At 34.6% G+C, this 17288-nt stretch overlaps 1 protein-coding gene across 2 annotated transcripts; it reads left to right on the top strand.

Annotated features, from left to right (window-relative positions):
• The first annotated feature begins 943 nt into the window (after positions 1–943).
• Positions 944–8421, top strand: ip6k2a (inositol hexakisphosphate kinase 2a). Of its 2 annotated transcripts, none has more exons than XM_042726323.1 (5): positions 944–1566; positions 3688–3901; positions 5471–5643; positions 6860–7035; positions 7114–8421. In XM_042726323.1, the coding sequence occupies exons 1-5, from the start codon at positions 1356–1358 to the stop codon at positions 7729–7731; spliced, it is 1392 nt and encodes a 463-aa protein (XP_042582257.1). In that variant the 5' UTR covers positions 944–1355; the 3' UTR covers positions 7732–8421. The 2 variants fall into 2 exon arrangements, with proteins under 2 accessions (XP_042582257.1, XP_042582258.1); XM_042726324.1 differs by lacking the exon at positions 944–1566 and adding an exon at positions 3512–3530.
• Positions 8422–17288: the final 8867 nt, after the last annotated feature.

Here is a 17288-nt window from a genome sequence, read left to right as displayed (position 1 = left end):
TGTATTTGTCTTGAACACTAGGGGACTACAGATATTATGCATATATACAATGTGTTATGTATGAATATTATGCCATGCCAAAGCTTTTATAACAAATCTCAGCTGTGTGACTGTTCATATCGTCATAAAATATGTAAACTATATTATTGCAAAGCTCTCTATATATCGTTGAATATAGCGAAGTCCAGCTTTCTCCACATACATACAGTATACTAATGTAAAGCTGTACTATATAGCAAATCTCAACTGTCTGATTGTTGCAAAAATGTAATCTTATCACACACAGCTCTATATAAAGTTCGATAGGCCTTTATAAGTAGTCAATATCCAACTTTATCTGTATACTCAACCAAAGCAATAAACAGTATATAGGCCTTGTTGAGATAATCACAAGTATATAAAAGGTTATGAAAGGCATGAAGACATTAAGATATAAAAATTATCATCGTTTATGTTAAGCAGCTTGGAAAGGATGAGTATTGAGAAAAGCACTATATAAATAAATCTTGAAAAACAAATGTTTATTGTTATTTGTTTTTTCTTTGACTTCTTGGCCAAGTCAATGTTATCTGCTAGTTTATTATAGTTTTCGTTTAATGTAGACATTTTTCTTTTCTGCTTTTTCGTTTCCTGTCCCCCGTAAACTGCATTTTTGTGCATGTTTGTGTCGTGAACCTTGCGAGTGCCTTAAAGTGTGCACGTTACCAGCTCCCTAAGACATCCATGTCACAGAGAGAAAAACAGCAGACCCGCTCAGCCTTCCCCTCCCCTCCACCCCAGACTGTTTTCCATCTACATCCTCCCCTCCCCCACCCTTCCTCGCTCTTTGTTCGCATTCTATCCTCTCCGCTTGTTGCCACCCAACACCGTTTCCGGCGCTCTGATTGGTCGATTTGATGTTAGAGGCGGAGCTACTGATACAACCTTGACATTTTGTCAGTTCGGCAAGCGCTTACAGTGTCAGTAGAAGAGCTTCCGAGAAAGCGGCCGGCGCTCGGGCGTTTAAACTGCTCTTTCTCGATTAAAATCCCCTAAATTTCGCCCTTAGAACAACTAGAAGAAGATACGAACTAGATTATTCGTGTTGTAAAAGAAAGGACTGAATCCAACCACAAAGCCGTGTTCATTCTTCTGTCGTGTCGCCTTTCTTCCTCCTTCCTGTTTCTTTTGTTTATGTCCTGCAGTGCTCTGCTTCACGGCGGAGAATACATCACTGACCGTGAATAAACGATTGAGTGAATCGAGATAAACGAAAGACAGAAAGACAAATATTTAGACCATTTCGTCCTTTTCATCCGTCTACACGTCTGTGGTGTCCAGCTGGACCAGGAGCGAGAGTCTAATGCCCCCGGAGGATGAGCCCAGCCATCGAGGGGATGCAGACAGAGCCGCAGGGGTATTTGGGGAAAGGGGTGCTCCTTGAGCCCTTTGTGCACCAGGTGGGGGGACACTCGTGTGTGCTCCGCTTCGGGGAGCAGACGATATGCAAGCCCCTCATCCCCCGGGAGCACCAGTTTTACAAGAGCCTCCCTGCGGCTATGCGGAAGTTTACACCGCAGTATAGAGGTAAGTAGCTACTAATGTGACGTCTTATTCCGTTTTCCTGGCTATTAAAGCCTTACTTTTCTTCTTCATAACTGTCTTTCGCGTACAATGTGATATTTTTCGGTGTGTTGGACTGTACAAATATCTTCATATTAAATAAAGGCCAGCAGTGCTGCTGTGTTTCGATCTTAACGCTATTCTCCTCAAGGTGGCGCTGTTGTAATGAATTCTTAAAGGGACAGTTCACCCAAAAAAAAAGAAAAAAGAAAATTCTGCTATTATTTACTCTTTACCCTCGTGTTGTTCCAAACCCGTGCCGTGTGTCTGTCTTTATTTAGTGGAACCGAGAAAGAGACACCTGCCAGTCACGTTCATTGTCGTTTACAACCATCACCTTTCTGTTTTATAGAAGTTTACATTTCTTTAAATATTTGGGTATACTGCCTTTGTAAATGTCCCGTTTCAGTAGGGCCCCTAAGAGGTAAGTTATAAGCAAGACTGTACTTTAACTCATTCACCCTGGTGTCAGGGTTTCGTTTGAAGATACCCGAATGTGGAGCGCTTAAACTTGAAAAGCAGCAGCAATGACGTGTTTTTTTTTTTCTGGACCTAAAGACTGCTGACATGACATCAAAGACTGCCTCCCACACACTTGTGGTTTCAAAATTTGCTTTCATTCCTGAAGATACACCTGGAAGGACAAGTTCAACCGGCTTCGATTTTTGCTTATGTCCATCTCTCTCATTTTTCTCTCTCTGTTCTTTCAAAACACAGATACACACAGCCCAGTTTGGATGCACACTGCAGCATCCATACACTTTAAATGGCCTGTTTTCCAGTGTGTAACTGTACAGGACATATGTTTTTTATTGGGTAAGATGGGGGGGGGGATGGGTGTGATGTCAAAACAGAAGCTTGGGCATCTTTGTGGTTGTTTATGGTGTCTTGAAATGCATTTATTTTCTTAAAGGTGGTTGGTTATATTCAATAATTATATATTGAGTGCCTGTTTTAATATTCTGAATTGGAAGTCTAGGCAAGACTCTGGCTATGTTTATGCATTGTGCTCTGTTGTTTTGAAAATAATGCTTTTAAATTTCTTTATAAATATATATTTTTAAATGCTTTATCAAACAAATCTAATTTTCTGTAATAAAAAAAATTGCTGATGAAATATAATTTACATGATTATTTTTTTGTTCTGTCTTTTATAAAAATATTGTTTGAATTATTTGCATTTTTTACTTTGTTACATTAAAAAATACTAGAATAAAGCTATTAAGAATGAGAATAAAAAACTCTAACATTACAACATTTAAATCTTTATTTTAATTACAATTTTTTATCTATCTATCTATCTATATATATATATATATATGTATGAATTTTAAATGAACCTTTTCATGACCTTATCCCTTTTAGTACTCTCTCTTCTCTCAGAATAACAGATTTATTTATTTATTTATTTGTGGATATCTTTGGGACTGTCTTTCAGGTTTATAATATATTCTTGTAATTCTTGTGGTGTTTACATGTGATGCCTTCATTTTTTTGCCAGGTTTTGATGCATTGTGCTTTATGGATGCTCTTGAATTTGAGTCATGAAGAGATATGATCTTTGACAATAAAAATTGTTGGTTTCATCATGTCTTTAGCCTCTTGTCATTTGTTTGTTGGCTGTTTTCCTTCTCGTGTGGCATTGATTGAACAGAGATTTGATGTGGTTTGCTGTGACAGATTCAGAAAACTTATCCAGTGAAGCCACTCCTGTACATTGGCTGTTGCTGTTGTTGTTGTTTGATAGACTTCTCTCTCTTCCCAACCCACAGCCTTCTTTGCTTCTTCTCTCTCTTTTTCAAGAACTTCTGTCTCGTTGTTTGTTTATGGATTGTGTGATTCCTATCAGGTTAGGAGCAGCCCGTGCTGTCGGCTCAGTAGCTTTTGTTAAAGACTGGCGAGCTTTTAAGAGCAAAAAAGAGAAGTGGGTAAGAGATGTTAAAGATTTCCCAGACAGTTTACTTTAAGCTCGGATCTCTGACTACTTCCTGTTTGCTAAAGTGAAGTTATTATAATTTCACCTCTGACCTCATTCTTTTTTTTTCTTTCTCTCTTTTATTCCATATCTCTCTCATCTCTCTGCAGGTGTGGTTTCGGTGAGTTTTGAGGAGGATGAGGAAGGAAATTTGTGTCTTATTGCATACCCTCTGCACAGTGAGCTTGGGAACTTGGAGAACGTGGACCCTTCTGCAGACCTGGAACCCAATAACAAAATAAAATGGGTCAGTAAGATGCTGCTAGACAACGAGGGCTACAGCAAGGAGCGGTCCAGACACATTCGGAAGGATAAGGACAAGAGGTGAGGGGACGGTAACATCAGATTGTGCAGTCGTCCTCGCAAAATATGCATAATAGATGCAAAAATAGGGTTGAAGAATTAAAGCGTAGAAATGGTGTTAATTTTTAAAGTCATTGTTGTTTTAGTCATTGTTTTTGTCTTAAAAATGTCTATAAATTTAGTCAATGATTGGTTGTTAGAATAGTTATAGTCAATTTTAACTGTGATTAAAATGGCATGTAATTTAGTCAACAAAAATAACATTTTAACATGTGGACAAATCCAGTAGACTTACATTGAATGAGAGACCAGGATATAATAGAAACTTGGGAGTGTGTCTTTTGATATAAAAGCATTCACTTAACAAGTAGGACTGAATGATTTTTTTTTTTTTTAATAATAAAATCAAAATTGCAGTTTGGCTTATTGCAGTTATCAAATCACAAAGGCTGCTATTTAATTAAATATGTAGAACTGTGTTTTGGAGTGTGTTCATTTACACACATGCAGCTCATGAAATTATTTTTACTGTGTCTCAGAGCTGCTATTAATGTAGTAATAAGTTATTTTAATACGTTATTGTAATTATTTTATTAAATACTCATTTTTTTTACATTGAAATAATATAATAATAAAAATAATTTAAATAATTTAATAGTCATATTGATGTATAATTAAACTGTGCAGCCATAAAAATGTTGTATTGTAAACTGCAGTCACAATTTTTATCAGAAAAATCACAATTCTATTTTTTCCCCAAATTCAGCCCTACTACATCCTAATAACTGTTTAGCAGTGTGCTAAAAAACAAAACCAAACAGCACAGATGTGACAACTACCTATTACATTGTAGCAAAATTTAGCATGAATAAACTCTGTAAAAATGTGTATTTAGATCAAAATATAGCCATTTACCAAAGACTGCAGGGAGGTTCAGAGTCTTTCTCAAGGACAATAATACTGACAAATCACGTACTGTTTCTTGCGGATCGAAACAGCAGCTTTTCAGTTAGCAGTGTTTAGTTTTGTTGTATAGGGCAAATTACCCCACATCTCTTGAATAATACTAGCCTGTGTTCTCCTGTAATAATGGCCCTGCTTAGTACTTGTCTGACTCAATGAGAATGTGACCGATCGTAGCGTCCTTGTCGTCATGAGGAGGCGCTGAGCGCACTGACCCACAGAACACCCAGCTGGGCAGAACAGATGCACTCTCAGCTGCTGGCAACCGGACTGGTTCAAATGTGTGTTTTGAGCCAAAGTTTAGAAAGAAGTTATGTAACCAGCGTAGCTTTGTGACTTAGAAGTGACCTCAGTGTGACTGGGGAAGGGGTGAAATGCCAGATAAGAGGCATTTGTTCTTTGTGGGGGGATTTAGGAGTTTAGGAATCATGGGTATTAACCCACCTCAACAAGCCATACGACTTGGGGTGTTGTTTATATATGTAGCACAAACGGCACAGGATGAGTTACACGCCAAAATTTAATATTCAAACTTAAGGAATTTGTTTAGATCTCTTAAAACAAGTTCTACCAAGTTAGCCATAATCTGTCTGTCAGGCTGACCCAGCTCTATCCTCACCCCTCCAGTGTCAAACGCGAGGAGGAGCTGGAGTGGCTCAAGCAGGCCGAGGTGTTCTACTACAGCCTGGAGAGGAGCAATGCTGCTGGCCCTCAGCTCAAGCACAACCCCTGGAGCCTCAAGTGCCACCAACAACACCTGCAGAGGATGAAGGAGAACGCAAAACACCGCAACCAATACAGTATCCTTCAATGCTGCCACGAACAACAAAGGTGGATTGGTCTAGGGCAGTTTACTGCTGATTGTTAGATTATGTCATAAATTTATATACATAAACAGCACTTTTCAAACATTTGAGGTCAGTAAGACTTAACCTAACCTTCTCTTTTTTTTTTTTTTTAATTAATACTTTTATTCTGCAAGGATGCGTTAAATTGATTAAAAGTGACAGCAAAGACATTTATAATGTAATATAAGATTTCTATTTCAAATAAAAACTGTTCTTTTGCTTTCTATTCATCAAAGTGTCCTGAAAAGGAAAAAAAAGATTGTGAAATAAAAAATATTAAGTTTGTTTTTAACACTGAGAATAAGAAATGTATCTTGAGCACCAAATCAGCATATTAGAATAATTTATTTGAATGATTTAAAGGATCATGTGACACCAGAATTTACACTCTGTAAATTCAGCTTTGCCATCACAAGAATTACGTTTTAATATATAATAAAATATTGTAAATTGTAATAATAATAATTTTTAAATAACAATAATAATAAAATTGTAATAGTAATAATATTTCACAAATTTCAGTTCACAGATTACTGTATTTTTGATTAAATAAATGCAGCCTTGGTAAAAAAAAATCTTAACAACCCCCCATTTTTTAAGTAGTATACAGTAGTGTGTATACTTATATTTTATGGAAATATACTTTCTATATATATTTATTATATACAACATTATATATACAATTATATATCTTTTATTTATAAAATATTATAATATTTTAATGTCTTTGTATAATAAAGATATATTATTACTGATGGATTATTTATTGCCAATGAAAAATGTATTTCAAAATTATGGTAATATGTAATTAAAAAATGTATGATATATAATACAAATGAATGATAACAGATTTATAATTATATACAAAATGTATTTAAATGAATCATTTACATTTATTTTACCCATATTTTAAGTCACTAAAATATATATGAAAATCACTACTCATGTAGCTATTCATACTGCACAACAAAAACACAAAACATTAAAAAGCTTGAATAGCACATTATAAAGCTTGTATTGCTATGCAGATTTACAATTAGAATTACAATTGTGAGGTAAATAGATAAAACATGCCTATTTATTATGCAGAAAAACCAAGCTTAATTATAGCGCAATATTGAAAAGAAAGAAGAATCTATGTTTCCCTTAACCCAGAACCTCCCATCAGAATTCATCCTGTTGGAGAACCTGACATGGCGCTACACAGTTCCATGCGTGCTTGATCTGAAGATGGGCACGAGGCAGCACGGGGACGACGCCTCTGAGGAGAAGAAGGCCGTCCAGATCCGCAAGTGTCAGCAGAGTACATCCGCCAGCATCGGAGTGCGCCTCTGCGGCATGCAGGTTAGTGCAGCTCTCGAGCTTAATTCCATAATATTAGAAGCAGGTTTTATTCACACGCTTCTCTTCACTTTCCTCCAGGTCTACCATTCAGACGCAGGGCAGCTCATGTTTATGAACAAGTACCACGGCCGTAAGCTGACCCTGTCTGGGTTCAAAGAGGCCATCTTTCAGTTCTTCCACGACGGGAGGCGCCTAAGACGCGAGCTCCTGTCACCGGTGCTGCGGAGGCTGCGAGACATGCAGGCGGCCCTGGAGGCCTGCGAAAGCTACCGCTTTTACTCCAGCTCGCTCTTGATAATATACGACGGAGACCCTCCGCGATCACGCCACTCCGCAGAGGATGGGCTTTCAGAAGAGGAGGAGGAAGATGACGATGAGGATGAAGAGGAAGAGGAAGAGGAGGAAGAAGAAGAGGAGGGTGGTGCTTTTGGATTCCCTCACAGCGCAGGTGCGGCCAGCAGCAGTAGCAACAGCGGTGCTTGTGGCGGCACCAGCAGCTCTGCTGTGCTGCGACGCATGGCCAGACCAGACAGCGGCCCGGTGGTGGATGTTCGCATGATTGACTTTGCTCACACCACATGTCGGCACTACGGCGAGGACAGTGTAGTCCACGAGGGCCAGGATAGCGGTTACATCTTCGGATTGGAGAACCTCATCACCATCATTTCGCAACTAGAGGACCATAGCACAGATTAAACCCCAGCTTTGTTCAAACCAGCATGGCGTTCGAATGGGGAAATGTTTCTTTCTCTTTCTCTTCATCATTCTTTCAATCCCTTGAAACGTTCAGCTCTCAAAGCTCCACCTGTTCAGTTGTTTCTTGTGTTGTAGAGGATTAAAAAGGGTTCGAGAAGCTTACATAAAGTCGTCACACGATCTGCTTCCTCCACGTTTAGTAGCTTTACTCACTTCCCTGATGTACTGTTACAAGGTTGCTGCCGTTCCCCTTTTTGTTCTATTTATTGAGGACTGGTTATTTACCGAAAAGGACCTGATTTGGTTCCCATCCTCATTTCTTGTGGAGGTTCTGGAACTTTGATTTGCTTCTGAGCACTCCTTGTGGGTGGTGGTGAAAAGAAAGACTGTTAACGCTCTACAGCACCCTCCCCTTGCACCTTTAGTCATCGTGCAGAGACAACTATATTCAGATAGTTAGCTGACATACAGAGACAATAATAAAGCTTTATTTATTTGTCATATTTCCTAAATAAACTAAAAACAAAAAACATTGAAAAAGTGAATGGAGCTTCGAAAACTACATTCCATATTATTAATGTTACAATAATGATATTAATAAATATTATTATTTGACATGTTCGGATACCTCTATCTTATATCTGTCATACACGGTATGTTGGTGAAAAAATAAAACTTGTTTGTGTTAAATTCTGGTCTCGTACTGTGTTTTGTTTTTTTGCAAGATGTGCTGTGACTTGTATATTAAATTACAGCCACTATAAGTCACTATTAGTCACTAAAACCCAGTTTGGGTCTTGAGCTGTAGATGCTAATAAAGAATAGTACAATAAAAAGTATTAAAGGGATGGCTCATCCAAAAATTTTATTTCTGTTATTAATTACTAACCCCTGATGTTGTTTCAAACCCGTAAGACCTTATTCATCTTTGGAACACAAAATTTTGATGAAATCCTAGAGCTTTCTGACCCTCCATAGACAGCAACACAACTGACATGGTCAAGGCCTAGAAGCATAGTGAAGACATTGTTAAAATAGTGACATCAGTGGTTCAACCGTAATTTTATGAAGCTACAAGAATACATTTTTGTGTGCAAAGAAAACAAAATTAACGACTTTATTCAATGATTTCTTCTCTCAGTCTCGGGACAGTCTGCTGCTATGCATGTTTTACGTCAGCAGCACCACACGCATGCACATGCAAGCTTCATAAAATTACGGTTGAACCATTGATTACACTATTTTAATGAAGTCCTTACTTTGTTTCTGTGCCTTGATCGTGGTATAACCCTTGCTGTTTATGGAGGGTCAGAAAGCTCTCGGATTTCACCAAAGTATTTTAATTTGTGTTCTGATGATGAACAAAGGTCTTTCGAACAACATGAGGGTAATTAATGACAAAATTTTCATTTTTGGGTGAACTATCCCTTTGAGTTAGTAAAAAAAAATTAAAACTGTTAATTTACTCCAAAAATTTACTACTTTCTTGTGTGAATTATAAAAGACATATTTGTAATAAATATTTGATTTGGTTATAGGATTTTTTTTATAAATTCTACACTGGTGTTCCACAGAAGAAATAATGATGACTGAATTTTTGGTAACACTACAATTTAAATTTCGGTAACACTTTAGGGACCAATTCTCACCATAGTTGCTTATTAGCATGCATTACTAGCATATTGGCTGTTTATTAGCAGCCTACTTATAAAGCACATATTAATGCTTTATTCTGCAGGACCATATTCTAAATCCCTTAAACCTACCTTAACAACTACCTTACTAACTGTTAATAAGCAGCAAATTAGGCGCTTACTGAGGTTAAAGTCAGAGATAATAGTTAGTTTAATAATAAAAATTTGTCACCAAACTAGTGTGCAAATGTTTATTTTTGCATAAACTTACTCAGGATGTTTTCTTTAGCTTTCACAGTCAAGAGATATAGCGGAAAATCTCTCTACATTATCACAAGTTTTAAGGATGCTAATGTCGTGCCCTGTGTGAAACTTTTAACACAAGGTGTCCTGACCAAGTGGCCTGACCGTTTCCTCTTTACTGGTTGTTTGAGAATTTAGACGCTTGTCTAGGTTACAAATAGACCTGTATCACTGTCACACAATGACGCACATGTAAAACAGACATGCATTATCAACAGCACTCTTTAAGATTGGGGCTAGTTTTTTTCTCCAGTGAATATTTAGAGTAAAAGATTTGATGGTTTATTATAGAGTCATTAATGATTTCTTAAGGATCATGTGAAACTGAAGACTAGAGTAATGATGCTGAAAATTCAGCTTTGAATCACAGGGAAAAAAAAAACACAAAATATATTAAAATAGAAAACAGTTATTAAATTGTAATAAACGCTTAAGAAAATTTTTTTTATTGTATTTTTGCTCAAGTAAATGCAGGCTTGGTGAGTATAAGACACTTATTTCAAAAACATAAAAAAAAACAAGTAATTATTCCCAACCTTTGATCAGCGATAATAACATTTAATACTCAAATGGACTCAAATGTCTGCTAATACTGTGCTAGATTTAGTAAATTGTGGTCCATGAACAGTTGGTCCAAACCTAAGTGCTCCACAGGGGGCTTCAGGTGCCAAAAGATGGGCTTTATAGGCTTTATAGGTTTAATCATTTGTTCTGTTTGGTTGTTTTATCTGCTTTATCCTGTGTCTCAGTGCACTGCATTGTTCCAGTGATTTGATGTAGCACCAGTGTCAATAGAAATGTAAATGGTTACTGGTCAGCACATGTATGGAAGTGTTGTGTGATTTAGTATGTTCTTGTTTGTCAGTATAGTTTAGCATCACCTATTCTCCAGAACAGCGGTTGCCATGGCAACAGAGCTGTTTGGTAATACTGAAATTGCTATATTTTTAGTTCTTTTCTCTGGCACTGGGGATCATGTGTTGGCCTACATACGTTAATTACGCCTCCTTTAAAATGTCAGGCAAATATCAAATGAATTCATCCCCAATCTGAAACATATGGGGGATATGTTCGGCTTATATAATTACTGGTTTTGAAGTATGCAGCTGGCTCATTTAGAGAGTTAACATTTCCATGCTCATTATAGGTACTCAGCTGTGTTTTAATTCAGTTCATTCTATTCTACCTTTGTTCTCTCTGTGTTCCTAAGAATAGAGCATTGTGAGGGCTAAGCATTGCTCGCTTTCTTTGTCTTTTTCTCTGAATTGAGTCACACCTTTTGAGGTCACATTTATACGCACACACATTTGTAAATATTTAGTTTCTCAGTCATTGTTCTGTTATATTCTTTTCAACTTTCCAAATGTGAGATGCTTTTAATACACAAACTGGGACAAGTTTCTAGCTTGTAAAGAAAATAATATAAATTAACATTTATAAAACAAAGAAATAAAAGTGTACATTTTATATCAATTATACATTAATTAAAATTATAATGCAAAACTGCAGCATTTTCACTAACATTTTATAAAATTCATATATTTGTTTTATAAATAATACAACATGTATAAGTAACTAAAAAGTTATAATTTTATTTAAATAAATAAAAGTTCTAATTAACTTATTATTATGCTGAAAATATTTTTAAAGAAGGAAACATTTCTAAATTTAAAATTTTACCATATATTTTATATATATTTTAAAGCAAAATTTATGAAATCAATTTTACAAATAAATAATAAAAAAGACATTTATAAATGAAAGGTAAATAAATAAATACATTTATGTTTACTTAAATACACTAAAATTTATTATGCTAATTTATAATTTACGATGAACAAAACTTAAATTTAAAATGCAAAAAATAGAACCATTTTCACTATATATATATATATATATATATATATATATATATATATATATATATATATATATATATATATATAATAATCTATTTAATGTTTTCTGTTTTCATAACTCTGAAACACAATAAAATGGTTCAAATTGTGAAAAAAGGTATAGTACAGAAAATTCCTTATTATTAACAGTACATTGTGCCCTATTTTTACGATTTTTTAATACAGTGTACTAAAAGAGAAAAACCCTTTCCATTTATGATTTTTATAAAGTGTTTTGCAACCGGCCCTATTTATAACCGAAAATGAAAATTATTTTGACATTATTTATCTCATAAAATGCAAAATAGAGGCATTTCACTATATAACATTTAGGATTATGAAATAAACTTAATAAATACATAATAAATTAGGTATTTACAAATTATTAAAAAGTTTAAAAATAAATTCACTCAGTCAATTGATTAAAATATATTATGCTGAAATATAATTTACAATGAACACAACTGTTTTAAAAATGCTAAAGTGGGTTTTATCTGTAGAGAGAGAATAACTATTGCTTCAGGTATCCATTGAGGTTTAGTATTCCTTTCTTATGTGATTCTGTATGCGTCATCAGTGTGATCCTCAGTGTAGCAGCTGGGTCATTTATAGAGGTCATTTCATCGACTTTACACTTGTTGGAAATCAATATTTCATCCCATTCCAGTTCCACTGAAAGCCTGTGTCTGTGGCCATGATCCTTCATATGAAGCATTCAAACAAGTGAGAAAAAAACATTAGCACTGCTTCACTAGCTGACATTACATGTTACAGGTAACTACTAACAAATGAAAAAAGAATGTCTTCTCTAAGAATTCAAGGAGACTAAGACATAAACACACAATGACAGGGCCAACTGTAGGGTCATGAATGGCCCTTAGTTTTTGACCACAGTCCGAGAGAATGAGAGAAAACCAGGCCAAGAAAGAATTAGAATCTTACATAAGCACCGTCATGACGTAAACGCTGCTCCCATATATCATGAGCCGGACTGTGTTGACTTCATTCACTGAATGCGCTGTCAACATGTGTTTAATCAGGCCTGCCAATTACACTAACAAGATCAACTAAATCTATCCACCGACGTATTCCTGATCAGATATATTGACTTGTTTCATTTATATAGCTTCGAGTGCTCAGGTGATTCTGTTTGTGCAAGAAACACTTTAAAAATGCTATGCTAGGTAAAAAGACTATTATGTGAGACGTGCATGAAAAAAAAAGTAAGATGAATACATTTAAATTTCTATGTGATGTGTGTATTGTAATGTGAAAAATTTTGTCAAACCAGCTCAGCCAGCTGAAGCCCCCGCAGGCAAAAAGGTCAAGGTCAGGGTTGACTAAGTGTTGTTTTTACATAACTCACGCTCTTTGTTGTCCACCTAAAAAGTTGAAGAAAATGGAAGGGGATGGTCTGAAGCAGTTTTCAGACAGAGAGGTCCTAAAAAATAAAAAAGTGTTCTATTTTCCATTTTTTTGATTGATTTTTTTTGTATTCACTTTATTTTCATTTATATTTCTTTATTGTTTCTATTAAATATTATTTCTATTTAATTGCATTTTTTTTCTATTTTCATCACTATTTTTTTTTCGTTCCAGAATAGTATCCATTAATTTTACAGCCGTCTCTTTTAACTCTTAATCACAATGCAATGAAGGTGAAACACCTGTAAAAAAAAAAAAAAAAAAAAAAAAAATCAATACAGATTTTACAGTGTACTACTAAAAAAAAACCTTGATATTTATGACATTTATAAAGTGGTTTTCAGTAGCCATATATTGATAACCTAAAATTATATCATTTACTCATCTTCATGTTATTTACAACCTATTTATTTATTTAAACCTGTTTCAAGGGGGAAATTATCAGTTTGTTTTATTTACAACTATACGAAAAATCTTTTTCTTTTTTCTTTCCTTTTTTCACACATTACTGGAAGTTTTTTTTTGCTGAAATTGCTACTACAAACTACTGTTGAATCAAGAAACAGATTTCCCCCCTTTTACACTCTGTTTATAAAATTTGTGTGTTTGAAATTACACAAATACAATGAATAATGACAGATTTTTCCTTTTTGGCTGAACTCTTTCTTTGAAATGCTTGTCAAATGGCAAGTGAAGCACTAAATGTTATTCAGTGGCCTTGATTTAGTTTATATGATGTGCTAAAGATTCGTCCATTTGTGAAGTGTTTTTTTTTACTGTTGAATGTATTCAGAGGCATGCATTTTGCTGTGTATACTTCAGAGAAAATATTTTGGGTGGTGATCCAAAGGCATTCTTACTATTTTGCTTATAGCATTTTAAGGAGGAATGAAAAAGACAGAACAAATTTTAAAATGTAGACTTTCCAGATGATTCTAGTATTGCGCTCTTGGTTTATGAATCGGTTGAGTTGTAAAGCTTTCTGTCCTCTGCTGTCCTGATATAATGTCACATTGTGACTCATCAGACACCTCTCTAACTCACTAACAGTATTTATAGATGCGTCTAAATATAAGGAAAAAACAGTAATCTGAAAAAGACACACATGAGTAAAACGTCTCTGGCATTTTATGATAATACATCGTTTACCTCAGTAGTCTGTAGACAGTATCTGTTTAGTGATTGCGTCTGAGCATATGTGGAATTGACCAGAGTTTACTCTGTCTAAACAAATTTGTCATGCCTCATCAAAGGCTTAGGGATCATATCTCTGACGTGGTAAATAAATGAGGGTGTCACTTAAGTAAATGTCTCTGGATGTTGGAAAATACCATGTGCACCAGGCCAGCGAGTTTACATAAAGCTTAAATGGTTTTATGTCATTAAACAGCAGGGAGAAAGAGCAAAGAGAAACTATACAATGGGTTTCACAAATTTAAAACAATAATTTGTAACAATATCTTGCCAAAAGATGCCTGTAAAGCTTAAATGGTTTTATGTTGTTAATATTGTAAATATTATTAGGGTTATTTTGGTAAGTTTGTAATGATTTTAGTATTTCTGTTTTTAAATTTCAGGTTTAATTTAATATGTTTATTGTGTACATTATTTGTGAAATGTACTAACAGTTTCTGAATGAAAACAGTTTCTGCCTTTCAGTCTGCTTCTACATTTAATTCCACTTTCTTAAAATTTTTTATTATTTGAAAATATTTAAAATATTCAAATTAATATATATTTTAAACACTATTCATATTTTAAAAAAAATTAATAAACATTAAAATATTCAAATTAATATATATTTTAAACACTATTCATATTTTTTTTTTTATTAATAAACATTAATTTTTTTTATTTTAAAGTAATATACAAAAAAAAGTATTTTTTTATTTTTGTATTAATGCCATTGATTTAGGTCAAAGACTGTATGTTGCAGTAAGAGTCTGTTCACAAGGAAAAATGACTATAATTGTCATTTTTAACAATCCGACTTTTTTATTGGCTTGTCAGCTTATAAAGAGGAAACATTTAAGCCATGATGACAAGCGAAATATGAATTTGTACTGGTGCTTAGTATTTTTTGAGTGCTTTTAAGAACTTAAAACTGAGAACCAACTGATGCGAGTAAAACAACATTCATTATGGCAGTTTGATTCCATAAAATGAAATTAAATAAGTTAACTTCACCAGTTTATTTAAGGCACTAAAAAAAGGATGTAGCTCGGCAATTTGTGTCTCTTTTATTTTAGGCATTGAAAATGTGATTTAGTTTAGAATTGTGAAATGTAACATAGTGCATTAAGATAATCACATAACACTCAGCACAGTTAGCAACTGAAGAATTCAAATCTTTCGTTATGTCAACAGCATCAGAAAACAGCAGCTCAAAGTTGACTATATCTCACTGAGAAATGCAAACACCATAAAAATAAATGAAGCGGAAGGCCTTGGTGTACTTGAAAATAAACATGTTGGGAAATACTAATTTCCTTTGCTTATGTATCATACCACTTTCTTCTCTGTCCAGATTCCACATCCTTCAACATGGCTGAAATATTATTATTTTATGAATTTACACGAGGTGTACATACACACACACAAACACACGCACACACAAAAATTTTTTGCTTATTTGACATTTTTGTGTTATGTAAAAGAAAATGAACAGTTGGGTATGAAAGGTATGTGTGATTTGTGTGGTATTTGCTTGGCCTCACCTCTGTGTTATCTCACAGTTCACTCACCATTATATAACCAGTCTGAACAAGTATCTCTTTATTAAAGTGCAGACGACGGCTCATCTCTAACCAGAGCAAGCACACCACAGAATCAGCCGCTGTGCACATAAATGTGTATAAAGTAGTGAGCAAAAGCCATGTGTTCTCTGTTCTGTCATTTGTTCAATCCCTGGTTGGTGTGAATGTTAGTACGGCTCAGTGATTATGTGTGTCAGATTGGCCTGTATCAGCTGCAGACACCAGACTAGGACAGTCATAATCACATTAAACCCATTCAACAAATCGGTTTTGATGAACTATAATTGTTTAAAATTGGGTCAGTTAAATAATTCATTATCAAGTTTTAAATGTTGCTGTGATGTGAATTACATCAACTCATAGAACTGATAGCCTACTTTTTAATATAATTATATAATAACATAAAATACATCAGATTATATCCGTCAGATTTCTGACAACGTGAATCGCCTTGTTTTCAAATCAAGTCATAATCTCAAATCACAGAACTGTTGGTAGCCTGCATGTCCAAATAAATGAGGCATGATTTCCAAAAACTACCTTAGCATCATAGTTCTTCTTGGAACTTTTTGTTTATGGGTTCTAATACCTCTGATTCAGAAGTCAAGTCCTTGTGGCAACAGGTTTTCCATGAATCAAGAGCCTCCGGATTTCTGATGAAGGGATGCCCCCTGTCGGTTATTTGTGTCAAGTAACCTATATTAAACGGCAATGTTGAAGTTGCACTCAGTCAAGTCATATTTTTAAAAATTAGACGTGAATTTGAACATTTCAGTTATTTTGCGCAGACACAAACAATTTACTACAAAATCTATATAGCTAAACACTGACAGGCTATGTTGTGCTTCCTAACTGTGGGTATGTTCTAATTGAATGTAGTTTGTGTTAAAAATAATTCTAACAACATAAAACAATACACATTACCTTAAGGTTTACCTTTGTTAAGAATGACGTTGGCTATTGCATCGATGCATCTGTCATTCTCATTAGTGAGAATTTTTTTCTCAGACAAAATTTGTTAATAATGCCAACAACAACAACAAAACAATAATTCTAACCTATAAGTCATTTTAATCTATTAAAAATCTATTTAATATATAATAGGGTTGTGATGAAAAAGAACAAAACATTTATGTATTCTGTGTCCTTTAAAACAACAACAACAACAAAAAACTTTAGTCTTCCGCCAGGAGGCGCGAATAGAGGCCCAACCTCATCTGAAAAACACTAAACTCTCAGCACGTGTTTGTTTTAGTTATAGGGGATATTTGTATACTAAATTGTATAATCTTTTAAATATATACCTTTCAAAGGATTTTTCCTAGCATAAATACAGAAATCAACCCCAGCATTTTTTAGAACAAGTCTTTAAATTCTTATTAGATCATAAATGATTCTGGTTTGTCAGTTTTGGCCTGCGCTGGGAAAAGTAACAGTTAACACGTGACACCCTTATATGTTTAAGCTATAATCAATGTCTGAACACATCACCTAAATATCTATTATGTAAAAACTTGGTGGAAAAAAAACGAAACAGCATA

Source organism: Cyprinus carpio, chromosome B6 (assembly GCF_018340385.1).
Source record: "Cyprinus carpio isolate SPL01 chromosome B6, ASM1834038v1, whole genome shotgun sequence".
Classification (NCBI taxonomy): domain Eukaryota; kingdom Metazoa; phylum Chordata; class Actinopteri; order Cypriniformes; family Cyprinidae; genus Cyprinus; species Cyprinus carpio.
Note: the sequence above shows the minus strand (reverse complement) of the source record. Positions and strands in the feature narration are given on the sequence as shown.

Excerpts from the sequence above, each read along its gene's own strand:
- ip6k2a (XM_042726323.1), top strand. The coding sequence starts at position 1,356 with ATGAGCCCAGCCATCGAGGGGATGCAGACAGAGCCGCAGGGGTATTTG. Across the intron at positions 1,567-3,687 it reads GTTTACACCGCAGTATAGAG|GTGTGGTTTCGGTGAGTTTT; the intron begins GTAAGTAGCTAC and ends ATCTCTCTGCAG. Across the intron at positions 3,902-5,470 it reads CGGAAGGATAAGGACAAGAG|TGTCAAACGCGAGGAGGAGC; the intron begins GTGAGGGGACGG and ends TCACCCCTCCAG.